Here is a 23,999-nt window from a genome sequence, read left to right as displayed (position 1 = left end):
TAACCTCAAAATATATACAATTCCAAGGAATATTAGGAAAAAAAGCAGTTGTTATTGATTTAACTTCACCATTTCTGTTAATGATACTTAACCTATATTCTGTTTTACCTTCTGAAAAAATTTTATATATCCTATAACCTCAGTAAGTGTATTTTTACATCAACTTTCTCTCTGATGTTATTTTTACACACATTCTCAAATTTTGATAAATCTGTACTTTTTATTCTATGCTGTTATAAGGAATCCATATTACGTGGTACCATAAAACATGAATATTTGTTGAACCATAGATCTCAGCTCATTATGAAAAAATTTTCGCTAATATACTGTATTGTTGTAACATATTCAATCTACAAATAATGAAAATAAATTCAGTAAACAATTATTTATTAATAATTAAATACTCTATATGATGCCATTAATGCATGATTGAGTAATCAATATTAATTCATTATCAGCCAGACACTAACCTAGGCATTAGATATATATCAGTGAACATGATAATAAGAGTATTTTTAGCTAGTAAAATAATAGAATTTATTATCATAACATAAACATAGTCCAGTTGTTTTATTTCCCCATTTCACAATTTAAAACTGTTCACAGAGTACTGAGCACCCAACATACTGTCAGATATTTTGTTTAAAGCTAAATTTTATATTGTCACTATACTTCACAAGATATAAGATTCTTAAGTACGGAGATTTATAATTAAATTTTGATGGTTGAAACAATGGGAATTGAAGGTATAGAGAATTAGGTTCAAAATCTTGCTTCGACTATCTGTGAAATGGTAAATATATAGTATTTTGACCTTTGTTTCTTCATCTGTAAACTGAAGATAACATTTACCATGTGAGGACTAAAAGAGATAAAGAATTCAGAATTATGCCCTCCATTAAAGGTTGTTATTATTTTAACTTCTTATTTCTAATGGTATAGTTTAACTAGTAGGAAAATAGACTGTATTGTATTTTTAATACTATAATCAGATGAAATGTATTCAATAAATGTAATCACACCTAAAACTGATTCCAGGACTGGTGCCAGCTAACACTGTAGAGTAAGAAATTTTGAAAATCCTCTCTTCCATGAAAACAATGAAAACACTGGCCAAAATATCAGAACCAATTTTTTTCAGAACTCTTGAAGCTAACCAAAGTCTTTAAGCAATCCAGAGAAGGTTTATTCAAGGAAAACAACTTTACCTCTAAAAGAACAGCAAGATTTGTCATGTTTTAGCTTACGCTAGACTCATTCTCAACCCTTCACTTCAGTAGTAGCCTTGAAAAATAACAACCCATATTCCTGGGGCAGTTTGGTAACCCCTGGAGAGAGTAGAATGGAATTGAAGTTATTTGAAAAGCCTCATTCCCAAAGGGTTGTCATTATATTACCTGTTTTGTGGTCCCCTGTAAGACTTACTTTTAAGCTGATACAGAGCTCACCCAGCGCTAAAAGCCTTCTCCCAGAGAACTGATGTTGAAAACAATTACAGGCAAGTGTTTTGACATTTCTGCTTCCTGAGGTGATGGATAACAGGGAGTACATAATAGACTTACCAAAAAGCTTAAAAGAAAAGGTGGGGAATGAATTTCAACAGGGCCTTTGATAAGCCACAATATATTCTTGGATAACTACAAACACATAAGGGTAGGCCTGATTACATTCTCAGGAAGGACCTGAGAAAGCCCTCAACTTTTGCCTTTGGCTGATATTGAGGTTCTGTATGAGCAGAAGTAAAGGCTAAGGGTATAGGTGTAAAGTGCCTGGCTGAGTGTTGAAGGCATGGCTCAATAGACACAAAAATCTTCTCAGCAAAGACTAGGAGATTTATAGTTCCAGGCATTTAAAGAAAGCACTGCCCAATCATTAGCTTACCAGTTAGCTATTCAGGTAGATACTTCAGTGACCATGCATAACAAAGAATACACAGTTTAGAGAATTAGTTAAGAAAAGTAATGAAATAAACAAACAACAAATACAACTGTCAGCAACAACAAAAAATATCCTGGGGATGGGGGAGAATCTTATTTCTAGAGTTGCCACATTGTACTATTTTAAATAGCCAGTTTTCAAAAAAATTATAAAACATACAAAGAAATAAGAAATTATGACTTATTCATAGGAATAAAAGCTATAAATAGAAGCTGTCCCTGAGAAAGGGCAGACATTGGACTTATTAGATACAGACTTTAAGCATCTACTTTAAATATGTTCAAAGAATGAAAGGAAATTATGTCTAAAGACTTTTTTTTAAAGCATGGGAATAATGTCTCACTTAATAAAGGATATCAATAAAGAGGTAGAAATTGTAAAAAGAAACAAGTAGATAATCTGGTATTGAAAAGTATGATAACTGAAATGAAAAATTCACTGAAGACTATCATCAGAAGATTGGCACATGCAGAAGAACCAACAAACTTAAAGATAGGTCAAATAAAATTGTCTATAGGTGGAAAAGAACTAAAAAAGAATGAAGAAAAATGAAGACACCTGTGCGACACCATCAGATGGACCAATATATTCATAATGGGAATCCGAGAAGCAGAAGATAAAAAAGAAATAATATCTGAAGAAATAATCACCAAAACCAGCCCCAAATTTGGTAAAATACATTAATATACACATCTGAGAAGCTGAATGAACTCCAATAAACACCTAAACACAACATAATCAAACACTTGAAAGACAAAGACCAAGAGAGAATCTTGAAAGTAGCAAGAGACATATGACTCATCCTGTACAAAGAATCCTTAATAAGATTGACAGTGGACTTCCCATCAGAAACTGTAAAGGCCAGAAGTGTTCAAACTGTAGAAAGAAAATTACTTCAACCAAGAATTCTTTGCCTTGTAAAACTATCTTTCAACAATGAAAAACAAATTAAGACATTCCCAGCTTTGTTTTTCAATGAGAGATTCCATTACTAGAAAACCTGCCTTACAAGAAATAATAAAGGGAGGCCTTCAGACTGAAATAAAAGGACACTGGAGAGTATCTCAAATGCTGGTGAAATAAATGCATAGGTAAATATAAAAGATAATATAATTTATTTCCTATTTGTAACTTTTTCTCCCATTTGATTTAAAAGAGAACTGTATAAAACAATAACTATAAATCTTTTGATTGACATACAATATATAAAGACATAATTCGTATGACAATAACAGCACAATGGAGGGGAGAGAGAATGGAACTATATAGGAGCAGTTTTTATACACTATTAAAATTAGGTTTGTGTTAATCAGAACTAGATTGTTATAAATTGCATTGTTCATTATAATCCCCAAGGTAACCACTAAGAAAATAACTCAAAAATATAATAAAAGTAATGAAATTTGTTAAAATAGTCATTTAACAAAAAAGAGGATAGCAATGGAGGAACAAAGGAACAAAAAATACATAAGACATATTGAAAACAAATAGTAAAATTAAAAATGCAAGTCCTAAATTGGTAATTACCTTAAATGTAAACAGCTTAAACACTTCAATCAAAAGGAAGGGAGTGGCATGATATACTTAGAGTGATGAAAGGGAAGAACCTACAACCAAGATTACTCTACATGGCAAGGATCTCATTCAGATTCGATGGAGAAATCAAAAGCTTTACAGACAAGCAAAAGCTAAGAGAATTCAGCACCACCAAACCAGCTCTACAACAAATGCTAAAGGAACTTCTCTAAGTGGGAAACACAAGAGAAGAAAAGGACCTACAAAAACAAACCCAAAACAATTAAGAAAATGGTCATAAGAACATACATATCGATAATTACCTTAAACGCAAATGGATTAAATGCTCCAACCAAAAGACACAGGCTTGCTGAATGGATACAAAAACAAGACCCATCTATATGCTGTCTACAAGAGACCCACTTCAGACCTAGGGACACATACAGACTGAAAGTGAGGGGATGGAAAAAGATATTCTACGCAAATGGAAATCAAAAGAAAGCTGGAGTAGCAATACTCATATCAGATAAAACAGACGTTAAAATAAAGAATGCTACAAGAGACAAGGAAGGACACTACATAATCATAATAAGGACACTACATGATCAAGGGATCAATCCAAGAAGAAGATATAACAATTATAAATATATATGCACCCAACACAGGAGCACCACAGTACATAAGGCAACTGCTAACAGCTGTAAAAGAGGAAATCGAAAGTAACACAGTAATAGTGGGGGACTTTAACACCTCACTTACACCCATGGACAGATCATCCAAAATGAAAATAAATAAGGAAACAGAAGCTTTAAATGACACAATAGACCAGATAGGTTTAATTGATATTTATAGGACATTCCATCCAAAAACAGCAGATTACACTTTCCTCTCAAGTGCACATGGGACATCTTGGGTCACAAATCAAGCCTCAGTAAATTTAAGAAAATTGAAATCATATCAAGCATCTTTTCTGACCACAACGCTATGAGATTAGAAATGAATTACAGGGAAAAAACGTAAAAAACACAAACACATGGAGGCTAAACAATACGTTACTAAATAACCAAGAGTTCACTGAAGAAATCAAAGAGAAAATCAAAAACTACCTAGAGACAAATGACAATGAAAACATAACGATACAAAACCTATGGGAGGCAGCAAAAGCAGTTCTAAGAGGGAAGTTTATAGCTATACAAGCCTACCTCAAGAAACAAGAAAAATCTCAAATAAACAATTTAACGTTACACCTAAAGGAACTAGAGAAAGAAGAACAAACAAAACCCAAAGTTAGCAGAAGGAAAGAAATCATAAAGATCAGAACAGGAATAAATGAAATAGAAACAAAGAAAACAATAACAAAGATCAATAAAACTAAAAGCTGGTTCTTTGAGAAGATAAACAAAATCGATAAGCCATTAGCCAGACTCATCAAGAAAAAGAGGGAGAGGACTCAAATCAATAAAATCAGAAACGAAAAAGGAGAAGTTACAACAGACACCGCAGAAATACAAAGCATCCTAAGAGACTACTACAAGCACCTCTATGCCAATAAAATGGACAACCTGGAAGAAGTGGACAAATTCTTAGAAAGGTATAACCTTCCATGACTGAACCAGGAAGAAATAGAAAATATGAACAGACCAATCACAAGTAATGAAATTGAAACTGTGATTAAAAATCTTCCAACAAACAAAAGTCCAGGACCAGATGGCTTCACAGGTGAATTCTATCAAACATTTAGAGAAGAGATAACACCCATCCTTCTCAAACTCTTCCAAAAAATTGCAGAGGAAGGAACACTCCCAAACTCATTCTATGAGGCCACCATCACCCTGATACCGAAACCAGACAAAGACACTACAAAAAAAGAAAATTACAGACCAATATCACTGATGAATATAGATGCAAAAATCCTCAACAAAATACTAGCAAACAGAATCCAACAACACATTAAAAGGATCATACACCACGATCAAGTGGGATTTATCCCAGGGATGCAAGGATTCTTCAATATACGCAAATCAATCAGTGTGATACACCATATTAACAAATTGAAGAATAAAAACCATATGATCATCTCAATAGATGCAGAAAAAGCTTTTGACAAAATTCAACACCCATTTATGATAAAAACTCTCCAGAAAGTGGGCATAGAGGGAACCTACCTCAACATAATAAAGGCCATATACAACAAACCCACAGCAAACATCATTCTCAATGGTGAAATATTGAAAGCATTTTCTCTAAGATCAGGAACAAGACAAGGATGCCCACTCTCATCACTATTATTCAACATAGTTTTGGAAGTCCTAGCCACAGCAATCAGAAAAGAAAAAGAAATAAAACGAATACAAATTGGAAAGCAAGAAGTAAACCTCTTACTGTTTGCAGATGACATGATACTATACATAGAGAATCCTAAAGATGCCATCAGAAAACTACTAGAGCTAATCAATGAATTTGGTAAAGTTGCAGGATACAAAATTAATGCACAGAAATCCCTTGCATTCCTATACACTAACAACGAAAAATCTGAAAGAGAAATTAGGGAAACACTTCCATTTACCATTGCAACAAAAACAGTAAAATACCTAGGAATAAACCGACCTAGGGAGACAAAAGACCTGTATGCAGAAAACTATAAGACACTGATGAAAGAAATTAAACAGATGCTAGAGATATACCATGTTCTTGGATTGGAAGAATCAATATTGTGAAAATGACTATACTACCTAAAGCAATCTACAGATTCAATGCAATCCCTATCAAATTGCCAATGGCATTTTTTACGGAACTAGAACAAAAACTCTTAAAATTTGTATGGAGACACAAAAGACCCCGAATAGCCAAAGCAGTCTTGAGGGAAAAAAACGGAGCTGGAGGAATCAGACTCCCTGACTTCAGACTATACTACAAAGTTACAGTAATCAAGACAATATGGTACTGGCACAAAAACAGAAATATAGATCAATGGAACAAGATAGAAAGCCCAGAGGTAAACCCACATACCTATGGTTAACTAATCTATGACAAAGGAGGCAAGGATATACAATGGAGAAAATACAGTCTCTTCAATAAGTGGTGCTGGGAAAACTGGACAGCTACATGTAAAAGAATGAAATTAGAACACTCCCTAACACCATACACAAAAATAAACTCAAAATGGATTTGAGACCTAAATGTAAGACCAGACACTATAAAAGTCTTAGAGGAAAACATAGGAAGAACACTCTTTGACATAAATCACAGCAAGATCTTTTTTGATCCACCCCCTAGAGTAATGGAAATAAAAACAAAAATAAACAAATGGGACCTAATGAAACTTCAAAGCTTTTGCACAGCAAAGGAAACCATAAACACGATGAAAAGACAACCCTTAGAATGGGAGACAATATTTGCAAACGAATCAACGGACAAAGGATTAATCTCCAAAATATATAAACAGCTCATGCAGCTCGATATTAAAAAAACAAACAACCCAACCCAAAAGTGGGCAGAAGACCTAAATAGACATTTCTCCAAAGAAGGCAAAGAGACGGCCAAGAAGCACATGAAAAGCTGCTCAACATCACTAATTATTAGAGAAATGCAAATCAAAACTACACTGAGGTATCACCTCACACCAGTTAGAACAGGCTTCATCAGAAAATCTACAAACAACAAATGCTGGAGAGGGTGTGGAGAAAAGGGAACCCTCTTGCACTGTTGGTGGGAATGTAAACTGATACAGCCACTATGGAGAACAGTATGGAGGTTCCTTAAAAAACTAAAAATAGAATTACCATATGATCCAGCAATCCCACTACTGGGCATATACCCAGAGAAAACTACAATTCAAAAAGACACACACACCCCAATGTTCGCTGCAGCACTATTTACAATAGCTTGGTCATGGAAGCAACCTAAATGCCCATCAACAGACGAATGGATAAAGAAGCTGTGGTACATATATACAATGGAATATTACTCAGCCATAAAAAGGGACGAAATTGGGTCATTTGTTGAGACGTGGATGGATCTAGAGACTGTCATACAGAGTGAAGTAAGTCAGAAAGAGGAAAACAAATATCGTGTATTAACGCATATATGTGGAACCTAGAAAAATCGTACAGATGAACTGGTTTGCAGGGCAGAAATTGAGACACAGATGTAGAGAACAAACATATGGACACCAAGGTGGGGAAAGCTGTGGGGGGTGGGGTTGGGGGTGTGATGAATTGGGCAATTGGGATTGACATGTATACACTGATGTGTATAAAATTGATAAAAAAAAACAGATTAAACACTTCAATCAAAAGATATAGATTGACAGAATAAATTGAAAAATCATCCAACTATGCGCTGGCCACAAGAGAAACACTTTAGATTCAAAAATACAAATTGGTTGAAAACAAAATGATGGAAAAATAGATACCATGCAAACAGTAATCAAAAGAGGAGTGGAGTAATTGTATTAACATGAGACAAAAAACACATTAAGACAAAAAATGTTACTAGAGACAAAGAAGGATATTAGGCAAGAAAAGGAGATAAAAGACATTCATATTGGAAGGGAAGAAGTAAAACTCTCTCTATTCACAGGTGAAATAATGTATACAAAAAATCCAAAGAAATACACATAAATACTATTAGACTTAATAAACAATTTAATAAGGTTGCAGGATATAAGATCTACATAGAAAAGTCAATTTTTATGAACTAGCTGTGAAAAATTTGAAATTGAAATTTAAAAACAATTCTATGCACATTAAAAGAATAAACTATTTAGGAACCGATTTAACAAAAGAAGTTCAATACTTGTATATTAAAACTACAAAACATCAAGAAATTAAAGAAAATTTAAATAAATTGAAAGATATGTGTTCATGGATTAGATGACTTAATATTATTAAAATGGCAATGCTTCCTAAATTGTTCTATATATCCAATACAATTTTTATTAAAATCTGAGCTGATTTTTTTTTAAGAAATTGACTTGCTGATCCTAAAGTTGTTTCAGAAATTCAAGAGATCCATATTAGCAAAAACAATCTTGAAAAGGAGGAACAAATTTGGAGAAATGCTTTCTGATAGCAAAACTTAACACGCAATTACAATAATCAAGCATTTGTGGTACAATCATGAAGATAGACATGTTGATTAATAGACCACAATTTATATTCCAGAAATAAACTATTCATTTTGCTCAATTTTTGACATGAATGTCAAGAGAGTTCAATGGGTAAGGAATAGTGTGTTCAACAAATGCTGCTGGAACAATTTGATTTCCACATTCAAAAAAATGAAGTGGGATTCTTACCTCATACCATATACAAATATTAACTCAAAATGAATCAGAAACCTAAACGTAAGAACTAAAACTATACATTTTTTAGAAGAAAACATGGGTGCAAATCTTGAAGACCTTGTATTAGACATTGATTTCTTGACGCAAAAACCTAAAGCATCAACAGACAAATAAAAAACAGACAAATAAGACTTCATGAAAATAACTTTTGTACTTCAAAAGACACTATCAAGAAAATAAAAAGACAACCTACAGAATGAAAAGAATTATTTGCAGATTGTATATCTTTTATGTAACTAGCATCCAGAATTTATAAAGAACTCTTACAACTCAATAATTAAAAAAAAAAAAACTCCAAAAGAAAAATGAAAGGTATTCAAATAAACTTTTCTCCAAAGAAGATATACAAATGGCCAATAAACACATGTAAATCTTCTGAGCATCATTAATCATTAGCAAAATGTAAATCAATGCCAAAATGAGATAATAATGCACACCTGTTACTGTGGTTACAATTAAAAAGACAGATATTGACAAGTGTTGGTAAGAATTTGGAGAAATCAAAACCACCATACAGTGCTGATGGGAATGTTAAATGGTACAGTCACTTTGGAAAACAGTTTGGCAGTTCCTTAAAATATTAAACATAATGTTAACACATGGCCCAGCAATTCTACTCTTTTAAATATACACTGAAGAGAACTGAAAACATGTTCACACAAAAACTTGTACACAAATGTTCGTAGCAGCATTATTCATAACAGCCAAAAGATGAAAACACCCACATTTCTATCAACTGATGAATGGATAAACAAAATGTGTGTATCATACAATACAATGATATATTACTCAGCCTTACAAAGGAATGAAGTACTGATATATACTATAATGCGGGTGAATCTTGAAAACATTATGCTATGTAAAAGAAGTCAGACATAATAGACTACATAGTGTATGATTCTATTTTATGAAATTTCCTATATAGGCAAATCTAGAGACAGAAGTGAGAGTATTGGTTGCCAGAATGCCGATATGGGGGATTAGGGTGTTACTGCTAATGGTTATGTGGGTCTTTGTGGGTGATGAAAATGTTCTGGAATTCAATAGTGGTGAAGGTTGCACACATTTATGAATATATTAAAAACAACTGAATTGTACATTCTAAAAGGGTGAATTGTATATTATGTGAATTATATCTCAATAAAAGCACTAAATCAACATATATTAGTTCTGCTATATAAGCTTTCAAAGAGAAAACGTTTACAATAGTTGTATTCAAGGGAAAATTGAAAAGTTGAAGAAACTGCAACACACACTACAACTAAATCCCATAACAATGCAACAAATCCTTTTAAATTAGGATGTGTTAATTAATTAGTTTAAAAATTTTTACAATTTCCAGTAGAGAGTCTTTTCAAGAAAGTATTAATTGATTGGGTGATATTTCTTAAGTAAATTCTAAAAGTAAGCAAATGTGTATGGTATAGCCCTAATTTTGAATTTCCATTAAACTGTAAATAAGAATTATTATTATAATATTATCATAGATAAAATGGAAATTCAGAGTTCTTGCCAGAAAACCTAAAACAACATATGGAATAAATAAAACCTTGGTAGTATTTTCCCTTCATAACAATGCTGTTTTTTTGAACATCAACTAATTATAATAAAATATTAAGTTTAGGGGAGTCATAGAACTAACCTCAAAAATAAATTAGGCAGAGCAGTTACTGATAACTAAGGAAAGTGGATGCTTTTATACTTGAGCCTAAAATTAGATTATCAAGTTAAGTAGTTCTGTTATCTGACTTTCAGTCAATCCTGATTGCTTTAGCAGCTTGAAGAATGTGGAAGAATATGCAGAAGTACATATGATTAAAAAGTAGTTTTGTTTATACAGTTTTCAACAAAATTCCAATATCATTTTTCATGATGAAGCTACGCATGGACCATTTTGATATTAAACTGAAATGCAATCATATAGCAGGCATGAAAGAGTACATTCTCAAAGTGATCCACCCAGGCAGACTCTTTGGTTTATACTTCTGCCTCTGAATATTTTGAGAAAATGTTGAAAATTGTATATAGTTTTTTTCTAGCGATCCCATTTGAAATTTATCTCTATGTTATCCTAATGCAAGGTCACAATATGTTAAATCTTCCTACAAAGTATACCATGAAACATTAATATTAAAATCGTAATTTCATCTATTTATGAATAAATAACTCTACCTCTGCCTCTATCTAACTTCCATCTCTAACTATAACTATACTACTAATTTTCTCCCATGTCATCCCTTGCCTATTGGAGAGAGATTAAAAGATGAAGGAAGGGAATTAGTATAGTGCCTGGCATGTACCAGATACTCAAAAAAGATTGTTGAATAAAAGGAAGCAAAGGGAAAGAGAGCCGTCGAGAGCTGTCAAGAGGCCTGTGAAAGGGAAGGTTGGGAGGAAAAGGCAGGTCTGTGCAAGGCTTTTAGGAAACTCTTTACTCTCAATGTACATTAGCATGAAAGGAGCAATAGGGCTACATCTACAAATATAAGCCAGTTTGATGAAATATTGTTAGAAGAAATCATACAATCACCTATTTAAAAATAACCCATTGTTTGAAAGTGACAGACTTCATCTGTCTCTGCTTTGAAATGTGAACAATGAGTAATGTTTTATACCTACTCATTAAAAGTTGGTGATTATTATTATCATTATCATCAAAATCAATATTTAAAAAAAGAGAATAGCTATTACTTAGTGCCATACAGTCTGCCTTCTGCAATCATCCTTTCTTTCAAGAGCTATGTCTAAATTAATGACAATAGAATCACTCTAGAATTGAAACTTTTGGTAAAACTAACCAGGAGTAACAGTAATTTCCATAGTGTAACATGAGAACTAATTTCAGTATTTCAATTCAACGAAATATTTTTATCAGAAATGTTTGGAACTAGTTTTGTCACAAATTATACAGATATTCAGGAGTAAAATTTTAAATGAAGTCCATTTCTTTGATTAATTAATATTCACATATTTTCTTCTACTGTATGTCCCCAGGTTTATAGTTATATCTTTGACCTACTATAATTTTTTTGGATCTGTATTTTGGAGTGATGATCTTTTTCCAAATACTTTGCCAAATTTCACAGCACAATTTGTTTAATAATTCATACATATTTGTTTACCTCTGGTTTTGATTATTTTTAAATCATATATTAACTTCAGGTATGCATTATGGTCAGCTTATTTACTATTTTACCACATCGATCTATCAATTTCTACACACCTACCATCTTGTTTTTGTTAAACCTTTATATATTCTGACATTTGCTGACAAAAGTCTTTCCCCTCTTTTTGTTACTTTTCTAAATATTCTTATTCTTTGCATTTTAAACACATTAGAAAAAGCTTAAGAAGGCCAAAGTCAATATATTTGGAAAGTATTTAATATGAGTTTTCTAAAGTTCCCTATTTCTTCCCTCTTATCTTCTAAGATATTGTTACATTTGGAGAACAGCAACAAATATAGACAGCAAAGAAAATGCAATTTTTGCTAATCTGATATAAATTCAAACTGTGTAAAGCCTTCAACAGTCAGTTTCTTCAAAATGCAAACTGTTAAAATTTTATAAATTTCACTTGGATTCTGAATAATAGGTAAATACTATATTCCATATCTTTACCTATAAGCAACAATATAATTAGATATAATTGTAGTTAAGAACATAAAGCATTTTTCGATTTACTTGAATGTTGTCTTATTAAATGAGCATTGCAGTTCATCACTTTGTAAGGTGTTTTCTGTTTTTAGCTTGGTGATATTTTGGACCAGTAATAAGTGATTATCAAGTGAAGAAATCAATGCTTTAAATTGTCTCTGACACACAGCACTATTTAGAATCATTTTTATAGCGGATGAACCTAGGAAATACACCCTGTGAGCATGAGCACCATGAATAACACATGCAGACATCTATTATATAAATATTTTAGATTTGTTTAAGAAATTACATGCTCTTATTTAATATTCTTAGAAATTCACATTCTTACATTCACATTAACATGGTAAATCATATTGCTAATCTTTTAAAATTGAAGTATCACATTTTATGTGAACTGGAAGATAGAAACTTTTCAGCCTTCTGGCTCAAGTTCTGATAGTGATACATATTGATTATTATAAAACCCTATACAATACACATTTTTAAATCATCCATGCCTCGAGATTAACAAGCACCAATCAGTGTTCTCTACTGAAGGCTCCTCTCGAAAACTACTCAAGAATTTCAAGGAGAGCAAATTGCAATGAATTGTCATTCTTAAGAGCCTCAAACATATGACAAAAAGTCTGCAATTGAAAGTGTTGACTTTGATCTATACAGCCCTTTGCTGTTTCACATTGGACATTTTTTCATCCCCCATGGCAGCAAAAATCAACAAGAGTACCCTTCCCAAATGTTTTCTTTTTTTCTTTGAACTTTGGCCAGCCAGGGGGAAAATGTCCTCAGATGAGCAAGGATAAATTCAAGGTTTTCAAGGGTTTTTTGTTTGTTTGTTTTTCTTCAAGGTATAATATAAAGCCAATGTATACCAAAGCCCTTTTTTTCTCTGCAGCCCAATCCCAAATCCTTAGTCTTTGAGAGAGATCTGAAGCTTTTTTGATGTAGCAGCCACTAGCCACACATAGCTATTGAACACTTAAAATGTGGCTAGTTGGAACTGAGATGTGCTGTTATGTGTAAAATGCATGCCAGATTTCCAGACTTACTATGAAAAGAAATGTAAACTATCTTATAGAAAATTTTTATATTGATTACCTGTTGGAATAATGATATTTTGCTTATGTTGGGTTAAATAAAATATATTGGTAAAATTAATTTCACCTATTGTTGGGGTTTTTTTTGTTTGTTTTTTAAATGCGGCCCCTAGACAATTTAAAATTATATATGTGTCCTTCATTATATTTCCAGTGACAGTGCTGATCAAAATCAATGATAATAAATTACTTGAACTTCAAGACTCCTGGGCTATATTCTCAGATAGACAATTTACCTAATGAGAAAGTTGCCTTTTCAACAATCAATTGTTATGTGTGTCCTTGAAAAAACACCTGTTTGTAAAGTATATTTCAATAGAAAAATTCTGCCTCATAGTAGACCCAGCTTTTGATATGGCATCTGCAAATGAAAGTAAAGTAATATTTTATCATTTTACTGTGTCAGTCAAATAGTATCAATTTCAAGGCAATGTAAGAGAAGAGTGATGTATAATAAAATTATGCTTTATGAAATCAGGGTTACTATTCTTATTAGCTGTAGCAGAAGTAATGTTTATGGCTCATTTAAATGTTCAAGCCATGATTTGCTAACAAGCAGCTGACCAATATGTCACCTAGAAATAGTATTTATTTCCCTACAAAGATTTTTTAAAAGATAGTAGTATATACCCAGAACATAAAGTTTAAAGTATGCATTTTTTTATTCACAAATTATATACTGTTTCAAAGCTATGCCAAGAGTTTTTATCAGAATGATAACACTAAAGTACTGCACCCATTTTCTAACTTTAATACACTGCATAGCCTCAAAAGATATTAAATTTTCTACTAATTAGTCTACTATTATGTGATAAATAGTGTCACATTTGTTTCTTTTTTTTCTTCATTGTAAAAAAACATTAAAAAACAATATAATTTTATCATAAGGCATGTTTTTTTCTAGTTCTATGTGTCACTGTATAATACATAATATGGTGGAATGAACTTGTTATACATGATCTAAAGAAGGCAATTTTAGATAGTAAGATATGCAAATGCTTCATTAGATTTAATTCCTTTCACAAATATTGCTCTATGACATTCTAGAGTCTACTATTAGTAATCTAAAACAAAACTAACAAAACTGCATATTGATTTAGTCCTTTGGTCTGAGAATTTAGGGAGATACTATATAAATTATAACATGAAGTGATTAATATTATGGCCTGTGCTATAAATTTTTCATTTTGAAACTTACACATGCATTTTCATTAACTCCTGGCCATGAAAAAAAAAAAGATACCTTATGAGAAGACATTACTTTTCTTACTAATTGACATATGAAAAACTCCATATCTATCATGCATAAGGATGAATTATATGTTATGTTCACAAACTCTTATTAACTAAGTAGTTGGATGAAGATAGGTGAGGTGATTCATTTGGCTGAGAGATAACTCGTTTCCCCAGTCTTTCCTAGAACCTTCCACTTCAGCCTACTTTTCCCCCCACATTCTAATCTCTAAACAGCTTCTCCTGACTCAAATTCAACATTTCAAGTCTAAAGTAATGAACTCCTAAATTACAGCTGACCCTTGAGTACTAACAATAAATATGGGAACCTCTCTCAAGAACAGATCCCTGAGAGTTATCTGAAGGCCAGAAGGGTAATAAAACACTGTAACGATATGCCAACACTCAGCTTGGACAACTGAACATTACTATGGACAACGAACGACTGCAGGTAGACAAACCAGTTGACATTCTATTGCTCAAACCCTAGACCTCAATGAAAACAGAAAATGTAATTGATATATTATAGCTAAAACTCTCACCTTACATTAAAACATGCCCACAAAAAAGGAAAGTACACTTGCAAGCAAATTCAATGAAATGTATTAATTTATAAATGTTTATTAACGTATGTTTTCCTCAGAAGGAGGTACAAAAGAATTTGCTCTGGAAAAAAAAAAAAAAAAAAAGAATTTGCTCTGAATGAACTGACAAGTATATATTTGCAAGTTCTTCCTTGGGGACAAGTAAAGCATACCAGAATTAAAAGTAATTCTCTTACTATAAGAATTTGTATGTATATATCTTATTTACTGTGAGGGGAAAAAGCCTACATAATTTTGTATTTGAGAAAAAAATTCAGTGTCATCCCTGGTTATCAGTCACCCTTCAATAGAAGAGCTAAATAAACGAAATGATCTTAGTTTTATAAATTTATGATTAGAGTCGCAGAGGGCTTTTTCCTCTTATAAACTAACACTTAACTACATAAAATATGCCTAAGAAATTGTGCTACGTGAGTTAAATAATAGCAAGTCTACTCAAATGAGTTGATGGAAAATGGATATATAAAATATGGTATGAAAATTATCATAGAATGTAACTACAAAAGGTACTATGGTGTTTCAGTGCAGTTGGATGCAGAGCCCAGTTGCATATGAATATACTAAATAAATATCAATTAGAGCAAGATTTAAAATATGAGTTTAATTGCAATGATCATTACTCATTGGTGTATTGATGAAGGTTCAAAAATCTAAGTAATAGTAGTGTTTTATACAGGGAGAGTGCTTTAATTCATTTTATCAAATGAATTTCTATATTATTTAGCCTTTCTTTGCCTCAGTTGCTATCTTTGCAAAAATGGATAAAATGATAGAACTTACACATAGCAGTGGTGTATTAAGGTAAAAACATTTGTAGGTTATTAGGGACAGCATATAGAACTGTACACACTTTTGTTTGTTTTTTTTTAAATTTGTGATTATTATTATTATTATGTTGTCATGTTTTAGCAGCATGACTTCTCCTGAGGCTTAAGCATAATTATGATTACTAGATTTTTTTAATGAGGGAAAGAAGAAAATAAAGACTGAGTTTAAATGACTTGGCCAGTATGCATCTAGTCAGGTGCAGAACTGTCATTAGAACTCTAGATGTCCTGGCTCACATTCAAATGTTGTTTCCACTATGCCTCTGAGTAGTTATGCTCAAAACACCTTGACTTTGCATCACAACCACAAAAGTATCACCATGACTTTATATAGCTCTAGTTTCTGAACAGTATCTATCATGGGACACATAAAAACTAATGAAAAGCGGAGAGAAAAAATGAAAAGTACATGCAATGCATCCACTTTCACCTGAATAACCCATGTAAATGTTGAATACTCAAGATTTTCATGGGGAGTAAAATATTTAGCTTGAAATTCTGCTAGTTAGATTGTAGTTAAAATTTTTTCATGGACATTAAAACAAATTACATAAGATCACAAGAGAACTATGCCAATGCAATGTAAAAAGACCAAAGCAACATTGAAAAAAACATTTAAAATACCAAAAAATAATAACACAAGCTGTTAGTATTGATGATATGTCAAAATTAAAAATTAAAGGGGAGGGCGCTTCCCTGGTGGCGCAGTGGTTGAGAATCTGCCTGCCAATGCAGGGGACACGGGTTCGAGCCCTGGTCTGGGAAGATCCCACATGCCGCGGAGCGACTAGGCCCGTGAGCCACAATTGCTGAGCCTGCGCATCTGGAGCCTGTGCTCCGCAACAAGAGAGGCCGCGACAGTGAGAGGCCCACGCACCATGATGAGGAGTGGTCCCCACTTGCCACAACTAGAGAAAGCCCTCGCACAGAAACGAAGACCCAACACAGCCATAAATAAATAAATAAATAAATAAATAAATACTTTAAAAAAAAAAAAATTAAAGGGGAAGTTCTTTACATAACGATTTAGATTTTTATGACTGATTTCAGAAAAAATTATTCTTTGAGTGCTATTTCCACTCGGTCAAAATATTGATGGACTGTAACATATTTTAAAAGTGTGTGAAGTGAAATGAATTATTGTCTTAAATAGCAATGAAACAATATGATAGATCCATCCTGAACTATGAAATATGAAATACACAATAAAGAAATTGGTGCATATACACAGAGAATGCAAATATATTTGGAACATTCAAAATATCCTGCATCATTTTAAAACTTTATCAGCACAGTAAAATTATATACATTTTAACTGATTGCTTAAACTCCATATTTAAAGATATTTGTTTTCTGTTGACCATGACTTAGTATAGATTCACATGTAATCTATATATATTTTTTGGCAAAGAAAATGCATATTATTTACAAGTTCACAAAGAATGTCAACTTGGATTATTTTGTTAGGCATGTATACAGCATTCACGGTTTACAGATCAATTTCAAATGAAAATATAGAAAAGTAGAATTATATATTTAATGCATCCTCAGACAAAATCCTGAATATGCTTATACTGTCAGAGGAGAAAAATGAATAATTAAATTCATAGGTAATTTGAAAGTAACTACTGTAAGTCAAATAAATGACTACAGGGTCACATTAACATCTAAAGATTAATTACACATAACTTGGAAAAAGCATCCAGTTATATAAGATATCCAAATGACTGATACCTTTCCTAGATATCAGTTCATTTTAAACATATTAAAAATGTGTTTGAAGCAAACAGTTGAAATTGCAATGTTTTATGAGAAATGAAGAGGCCAAAAGTTCTTAAAACAAACACAAATTCATTTTAAAATGATAAATGCACCATGGTTATGATTTGTGTTGATTTCTACTGTACCTTTCTTTAGTCCAGGAATGAAAGCTAAAAAGAGAGTTTAACAAAGTTAAGTACAAATAAATATTTTCTTTTATTCCCAACATGTTACATTAACTAAATAAATGTAAATTGTAATATATTGCAATATATGTTCAACATCATATTTTAGACAATGTGATGACTGAGATAGATAAGGTAGATAACTGATAACCCATAAAAATCTATCTCCTATAGTATGTTTTTCTAAACTCAGACCAAGCCTATGCTATATGCTGACCTCTTGGGAAGTAATGATTGGTCCTTCCCCTTAAGGCAATGTATCGTTGAACTCAACATTTTGCAAGAACTCAGTAGATTTTCTAGCTTCATTGCCGATGATAACAAAGTATAGTCCTCTATTAAAATTTCACTTTTTCTCCTGGAGCCTCCTACAGGAAATGTAGCATAAGGAAAACATTGTTTTTGACTTAACAGGTTGTATTTCCTCCAAATCCGATTTGAAAAAATCATGGGAAAAAAGAAAACATCAACGGATACTAATATTAGATGGCCCAATAGAAGTATTCTTATCTTGGTTAAGACACTTTTTCTATAATACAGCTATTTTCATAACTAAAATTTCATTTATTTCTCACAATTAAAAATGGGAGATTCGAGATCATTATATTTATTATCCAGATAAATAAATTCTAGCACTGCATTATTAAGTGACTTCCTTCAAAACACTGTGAGATCATGCTTGATCTAAGACAAATAGCAAGGTCTATTTTTAAACAAAACAAAGTAATTATATATTTATAAATACTTTGATATGTGTTGATCTGGAAAAATGAATCACAGATTTATTCTTTGTAAAATTTTAAAGCCAACAGTAAAAATGATTTTCTGATATATTTAATAACACACATCTAAAGATAAAAACTTTAAAGATAAACATTTTGAACTTGTTAAAAATCAACTTTGGATTAAATTCAAATATTATGAAACTAAAGATGTATGAAATGCTTAGAGAGAGAGAATAGGTCAAAGACAGAAAAATGGAGGTGAAAATAGTGTTTCTACGTGATAATATGGATTAATTATAGAGCATTGCACAACATTTTAAGTTGTGCACATTTATTTTTCATCATAAGGTGTTTTGTCTATAAGCAATGTAATTTAATGGTAATACAAACCAAAGCATAAAGAAAAAAAAAAAGTAGTGCTTTCACAAGGCACTTTAGGTAGAATTGATCTTCTAAATAATATTCATCAACCCTGCACCACTCAAATAATGGTTCTACTTCAATGATAAGTCTCTCACTCTCTGTCACACACACACACAGTATTTTAATTTATTATTGGAATTAATAATCAATTCCTGTAATACTTTTTAAAAAATTCCTGTAATATTTAAATGTAGAGTTTTCAATATACTGAAGTGAAAAAGAAAGACTGTTTTAAGCAGAGAAGTAATAAAGTGCTTGCTTTCATTTTTAAGAATGTAATTTCAGTGTGGTCTAGACCTAATTATTAAAATCCTTTCCAATTTGGTAACTGAAAAGATCAGAAAAAAATGTGATAGGTCTAGACTTATTTCTAAGGGTAAGGAGGTACAAATAAAAAAAGCAAAACAAGTGACATGACAACAGTGAAAAAGAAAACAAACACATTTTAAAAATCCATCCCAGGAGACATTTAGCTCCCAAGCTGAAAAATGAAAATTGGTTTATAAACCAGTAAAGTCAAATATTGATCAATTTTCTTTAAAATTCAGGACAATAAGCAGATTCTGCATAAAATTTTCAGGACAGTTCTGAAGAGAAACAAATTCATCACATGAAAAATAGTCAAAAAGGGAATAATTTCCCCCCCTAAAGCAATATTAAGCACTCATATGCTGACACAGAAATTAATAGATACATTCATTATATTAGGAAGATTTTTTACATAAAGTTCATTTCCAAATGCATTCCTAAATTTCAATTGCTTCCTAATGTTTAAAGGTTTATCACTGATATTTTTGAAGCATCCATACTGCTCAAGATTTTTGCAAGATCAAAATAAGGATAATCCTTGTCATTTGAGATACTAGAATCTATGTGAATCACTATGACTGAAATGAATTTTTTTACTAATTAATCCAACCAAAGTTATATTATGAATGAGTATATCATTTATGTGTAACTTGAAATTTTACTAATAAATAAAATAAATATATCTAACAAGTTAAACTTGCTTTCACCAAGAAAATTGTTTTCAGGTTATTAAATATTCTGCAATGTATTTAATAATAAATGTATTAATTAATAAATTTAAGCCATTAATAATTCAGGTATCATTAGTTTTACTTACACAAATGCAATAATCACATAAAAATTTAAGTTTGTGTACGTGCTTACTTTGAAATATACTTGAGGTTTTAAAATTACTTTCTAAATTTATTACTCAAATATCTTAATTAGTAAAGGAACATAAGTAATTAATTAGTAAACAACATGAATTACTGGGAGTCTTGTACTACAAAGTTTAAATTAAGGAATCACATTTTACAGTAAAAAATGCAGCTTCTACTTAAGTCACATAAAAATTACAAAAAATTATCACAAGAACAATACCAATATATGTTTTATTACTCTATACAAACATATTTTAACATTTCCTTCATAATCCTAACATAAATGTTTTAATACTCAACATGCATTAGGAACATCTGGCTAAATGTGAAAAAAATAATGATAAATAGATACTGCTTGAATAGCTTAAAGGTCAACAGAGCTCACCACAAAATTGATGGTGTTGCCTTAATGTTTGTTGATCAAATATCATGCAAAAATCTATTACTGCCATTTACTTCAAAAAAGTAGTAACAATTGCAGTTGTTTGATCATGTATAATTTTTAAAGTCACATAATAAGGCAACTTTAATGAAAGTTTAAAAGGTCATTATCTTGGGGGTAAGTAAGATTTGAAAACATTTTTAAAGACATTCATTTGGAGATAATCAGATATCTTTGCCACTATAGTCAATTGAAGGATAACTTTTTCTATAAGTATTAAATAAATATTTAAATATTTATTTATTTAATGCATCACCATGTCTCAGTACATTACAGTGTTTACTATGCCTCCTAATATAGAGAAAAATCTGATAAATCAAGATTCAATTCACCTAAAACCTAACACATATTCTAAGTTATGGACTAATTTTTGAGAACAAGTTCCTCATTCATTTTCTTATGCCAAGCCACATAAGAGTTTGTACTGAAGGTCACAGAATATAGCTGAATTGGTATGAAAAAAAAACAACAATGTACTTGAAGATTGTAATGTCAAATTAATTGGCCAATACCTAGTTTTCTTTGAATAATGCTAATTTTAAAGAGTTCCATAAGATGTGCCAAGAAGATCCAATTCTTCTTGATGTATAATCCAAATCACCCCAGTGCATCTCCTGTTTATTGCAAAACTAATAAGCTACAGCATTATTGTACTTGAGTCTGAACCACAAAAATAGTGAAGCTCAAATCAAATTTTCTGTTCAAATTGTGTGAAAGGTTATGGCTACAAATGCAAAAGATGCAAGGTGATTAGTATAATGAGTACCTTATTTACAATAAAAACAATGTTGCAAGTATAAAATAAATTTCTCATCTCTGTATATTAAAATTTCCATTCATGTCGGTCCTGAGTTTCTATAAAAGTTAGTTTACTACTGGATTAAAGAAATATTCAGGGAGTTCGCTGGCACTCCAGTGGTTAGAACTTGGCAGTTTTTCTGCCATGGCCTGGGTTCAATCTCTGGTCGGGGACCTACGATCCTGCAAGCTGCGCGGTGCAGACAAAAAAAAAGAAATATTCATTTCAAAATTGACAACTAAAGTCATAGTGTTGGCTTTATTGGAGAGAGTAAAACCTAGAAATTAAAAGGAAACGTTTTCACTAATATGCAATTACCATTCTCTACATTAATAGGATTTTGGTTAACCAAACTCATGCTGTGTCATACTAAATGGCTCATTTTCCTTCTTAGCCTAGAGTTGTACATATTTTTAAATTTCTGAAGTTAACACATTTTTCTCATTTATTACAAAATATTTCTAACCCATGAACTATTGGCTGTATTTTCTGCCTTTTTATTTAGGGGATATCTTTGGGACCACAGCTTAGAGCTGTATGTCTTTTAAAATTCCTGAAATTAACTCATTTTTCCTATTCATTACAAAACCTTTCTAATCCATAATCCATTGGTTTTCTGACCTTTTATTTAGTGGATATTTTTGGGACCACTATAACAGATAGTACTTTCAAATGTCATTTTCTTTTTCATGTTGACAGTGTTTGTACTTCAAAGAGCACAGAGGTACAACTTAAATTTTATCTAGAATAAAATAAATTCACAGGCCAAGGACCAGAGCCCTTAGAAAGTCATCTGATTCAACATTCTTAGTATACATATGAAGAAATGAGGACAAAAGAAATGAAATGACTTCAAAAGTACAAACTTGCAACTAGAAGATGAACAAGTTCTGGAGATTCAAGGCACAGCATACTGGTTACAGTAAAAAATACTATATGACATACTTCAAAATTGCTGAGACTAGCTCATAAATCTTCTCGCCTCAAAAAGAAATAATAATTATGTGACATGATAGAGCTGTTAGCTAAAGCTACAGTGGTAATCACATTGCAATATATAAATGTATCAAATCAACATGTTGCACACTTTAAACTTACACAATGTTATATGTCAATTATATCTCAATAAAAAATAAAAATAAATTTAAAAAATAAAAGGAAATGAAATTACTTATCTATGATCCACACAACTAATTAGAGGAAGAAGTAGAATTAGAATTCACATTTTCTCTACCAAAGAACTCACACACTATGAAATGTTTTATTGATGGTTTATTGATCATTTCCAAGAGATGGAAACAATATGTATATCCAAGCCTATTTGCCCAAGATAAACATTTACTTCAGGGAGTATCAAAAAATCAGTGCTTTTAGAATATATTTTGGGGAAATGCCAACTTAGATGAATATTAAATGTAATTTACCTTTTCCTGTACACACCAATTAACAAGGGCAAACAAGAGAAGAGCATACTTTACGAATCAAAATCTTGATTTGGCAAATTAAAAAAAAAAGATAATTCCTATTAAAAATAGTAATTTGTAAATTAGCTTGGTCCTGGAGTGTTATTCCTCCTTTCCTTAAAGATTTAAGTCAAAAAGTTCAATCTCAAAATCTGACCTTAATGTTTTAAATGGTTCAGAAGCATACGGAGTGAATCTAGCCAATCATAATAGTTCCTTTTGACAGTTACAATTAAGAGAAGAAAAATTCTGAGATGTACAGGGCCAGATACCTTAGAGAATAGGACTCCTGTGAACACAGATATTTTGACTTCACTTAATCACTTTGTAAAACTGTTCTAAGCAGCACAAATGCTAATTCCAAATACTTCTGGTTTAGTTTGGTTATTTAAGGGAGAAGATCCTTCTTTTAAGAATTGTGCTGCGGGGGCTTCCCAGGTGGTGCAGTGGTTGAGAGTCTGCCTGCTGATGCAGGGGACACGGGTTCGAGCCCTGGCCTGGGAAGATCCCACATGCCACAGAGCGGCTGGGCCCGTGAGCCACAACTGCTGAGCCTGCGCGTCTGGAGCCTGTGCTCCGCAACGAGAGAGGCCGCGATGGTGAGAGGCCCGTGCATCGCGATGAAGAGTGGCCCCCGCTTGCCACAACTGGAGAAAGCCCTCGCACAGAAACGAAGACCCAACACAGCCAAAAAATCAATCAATCAATCAATCAATCAATCAAACATACGCATCTGATTCAAGATCCTCATTAAAAAAAAAAAAAAAAAAAAAAAAAAAGGGGCTTCCCTGGTGGCGCAGTGGTTGAGAATCTG

General features: G+C 31.9%; 1 protein-coding gene across 1 annotated transcript in view; it reads right to left on the bottom strand.

The window, feature by feature from the left end:
* The window catches only part of PCDH11X (protocadherin 11 X-linked), a 698,845-nt gene that overhangs the window by 91,695 nt on the left and 583,151 nt on the right, over positions 1 to 23,999 (bottom strand). Inside the window, exon 7 of the mRNA XM_007182336.3 lies at positions 18,126 to 18,149. Coding sequence (XP_007182398.2) covers positions 18,126 to 18,149 — 24 coding nt within the window. The remainder of the gene's footprint in view (positions 1 to 18,125; positions 18,150 to 23,999) is intronic.

The sequence above is a fragment of the Balaenoptera acutorostrata genome, chromosome X (assembly GCF_949987535.1).
Source record: "Balaenoptera acutorostrata chromosome X, mBalAcu1.1, whole genome shotgun sequence".
NCBI classification, from domain to species: Eukaryota; Metazoa; Chordata; class Mammalia; order Artiodactyla; family Balaenopteridae; genus Balaenoptera; species Balaenoptera acutorostrata.
The sequence above is the reverse complement of the archived record's forward strand: the minus strand, read 5'-3'. Positions and strand labels throughout refer to the sequence as shown.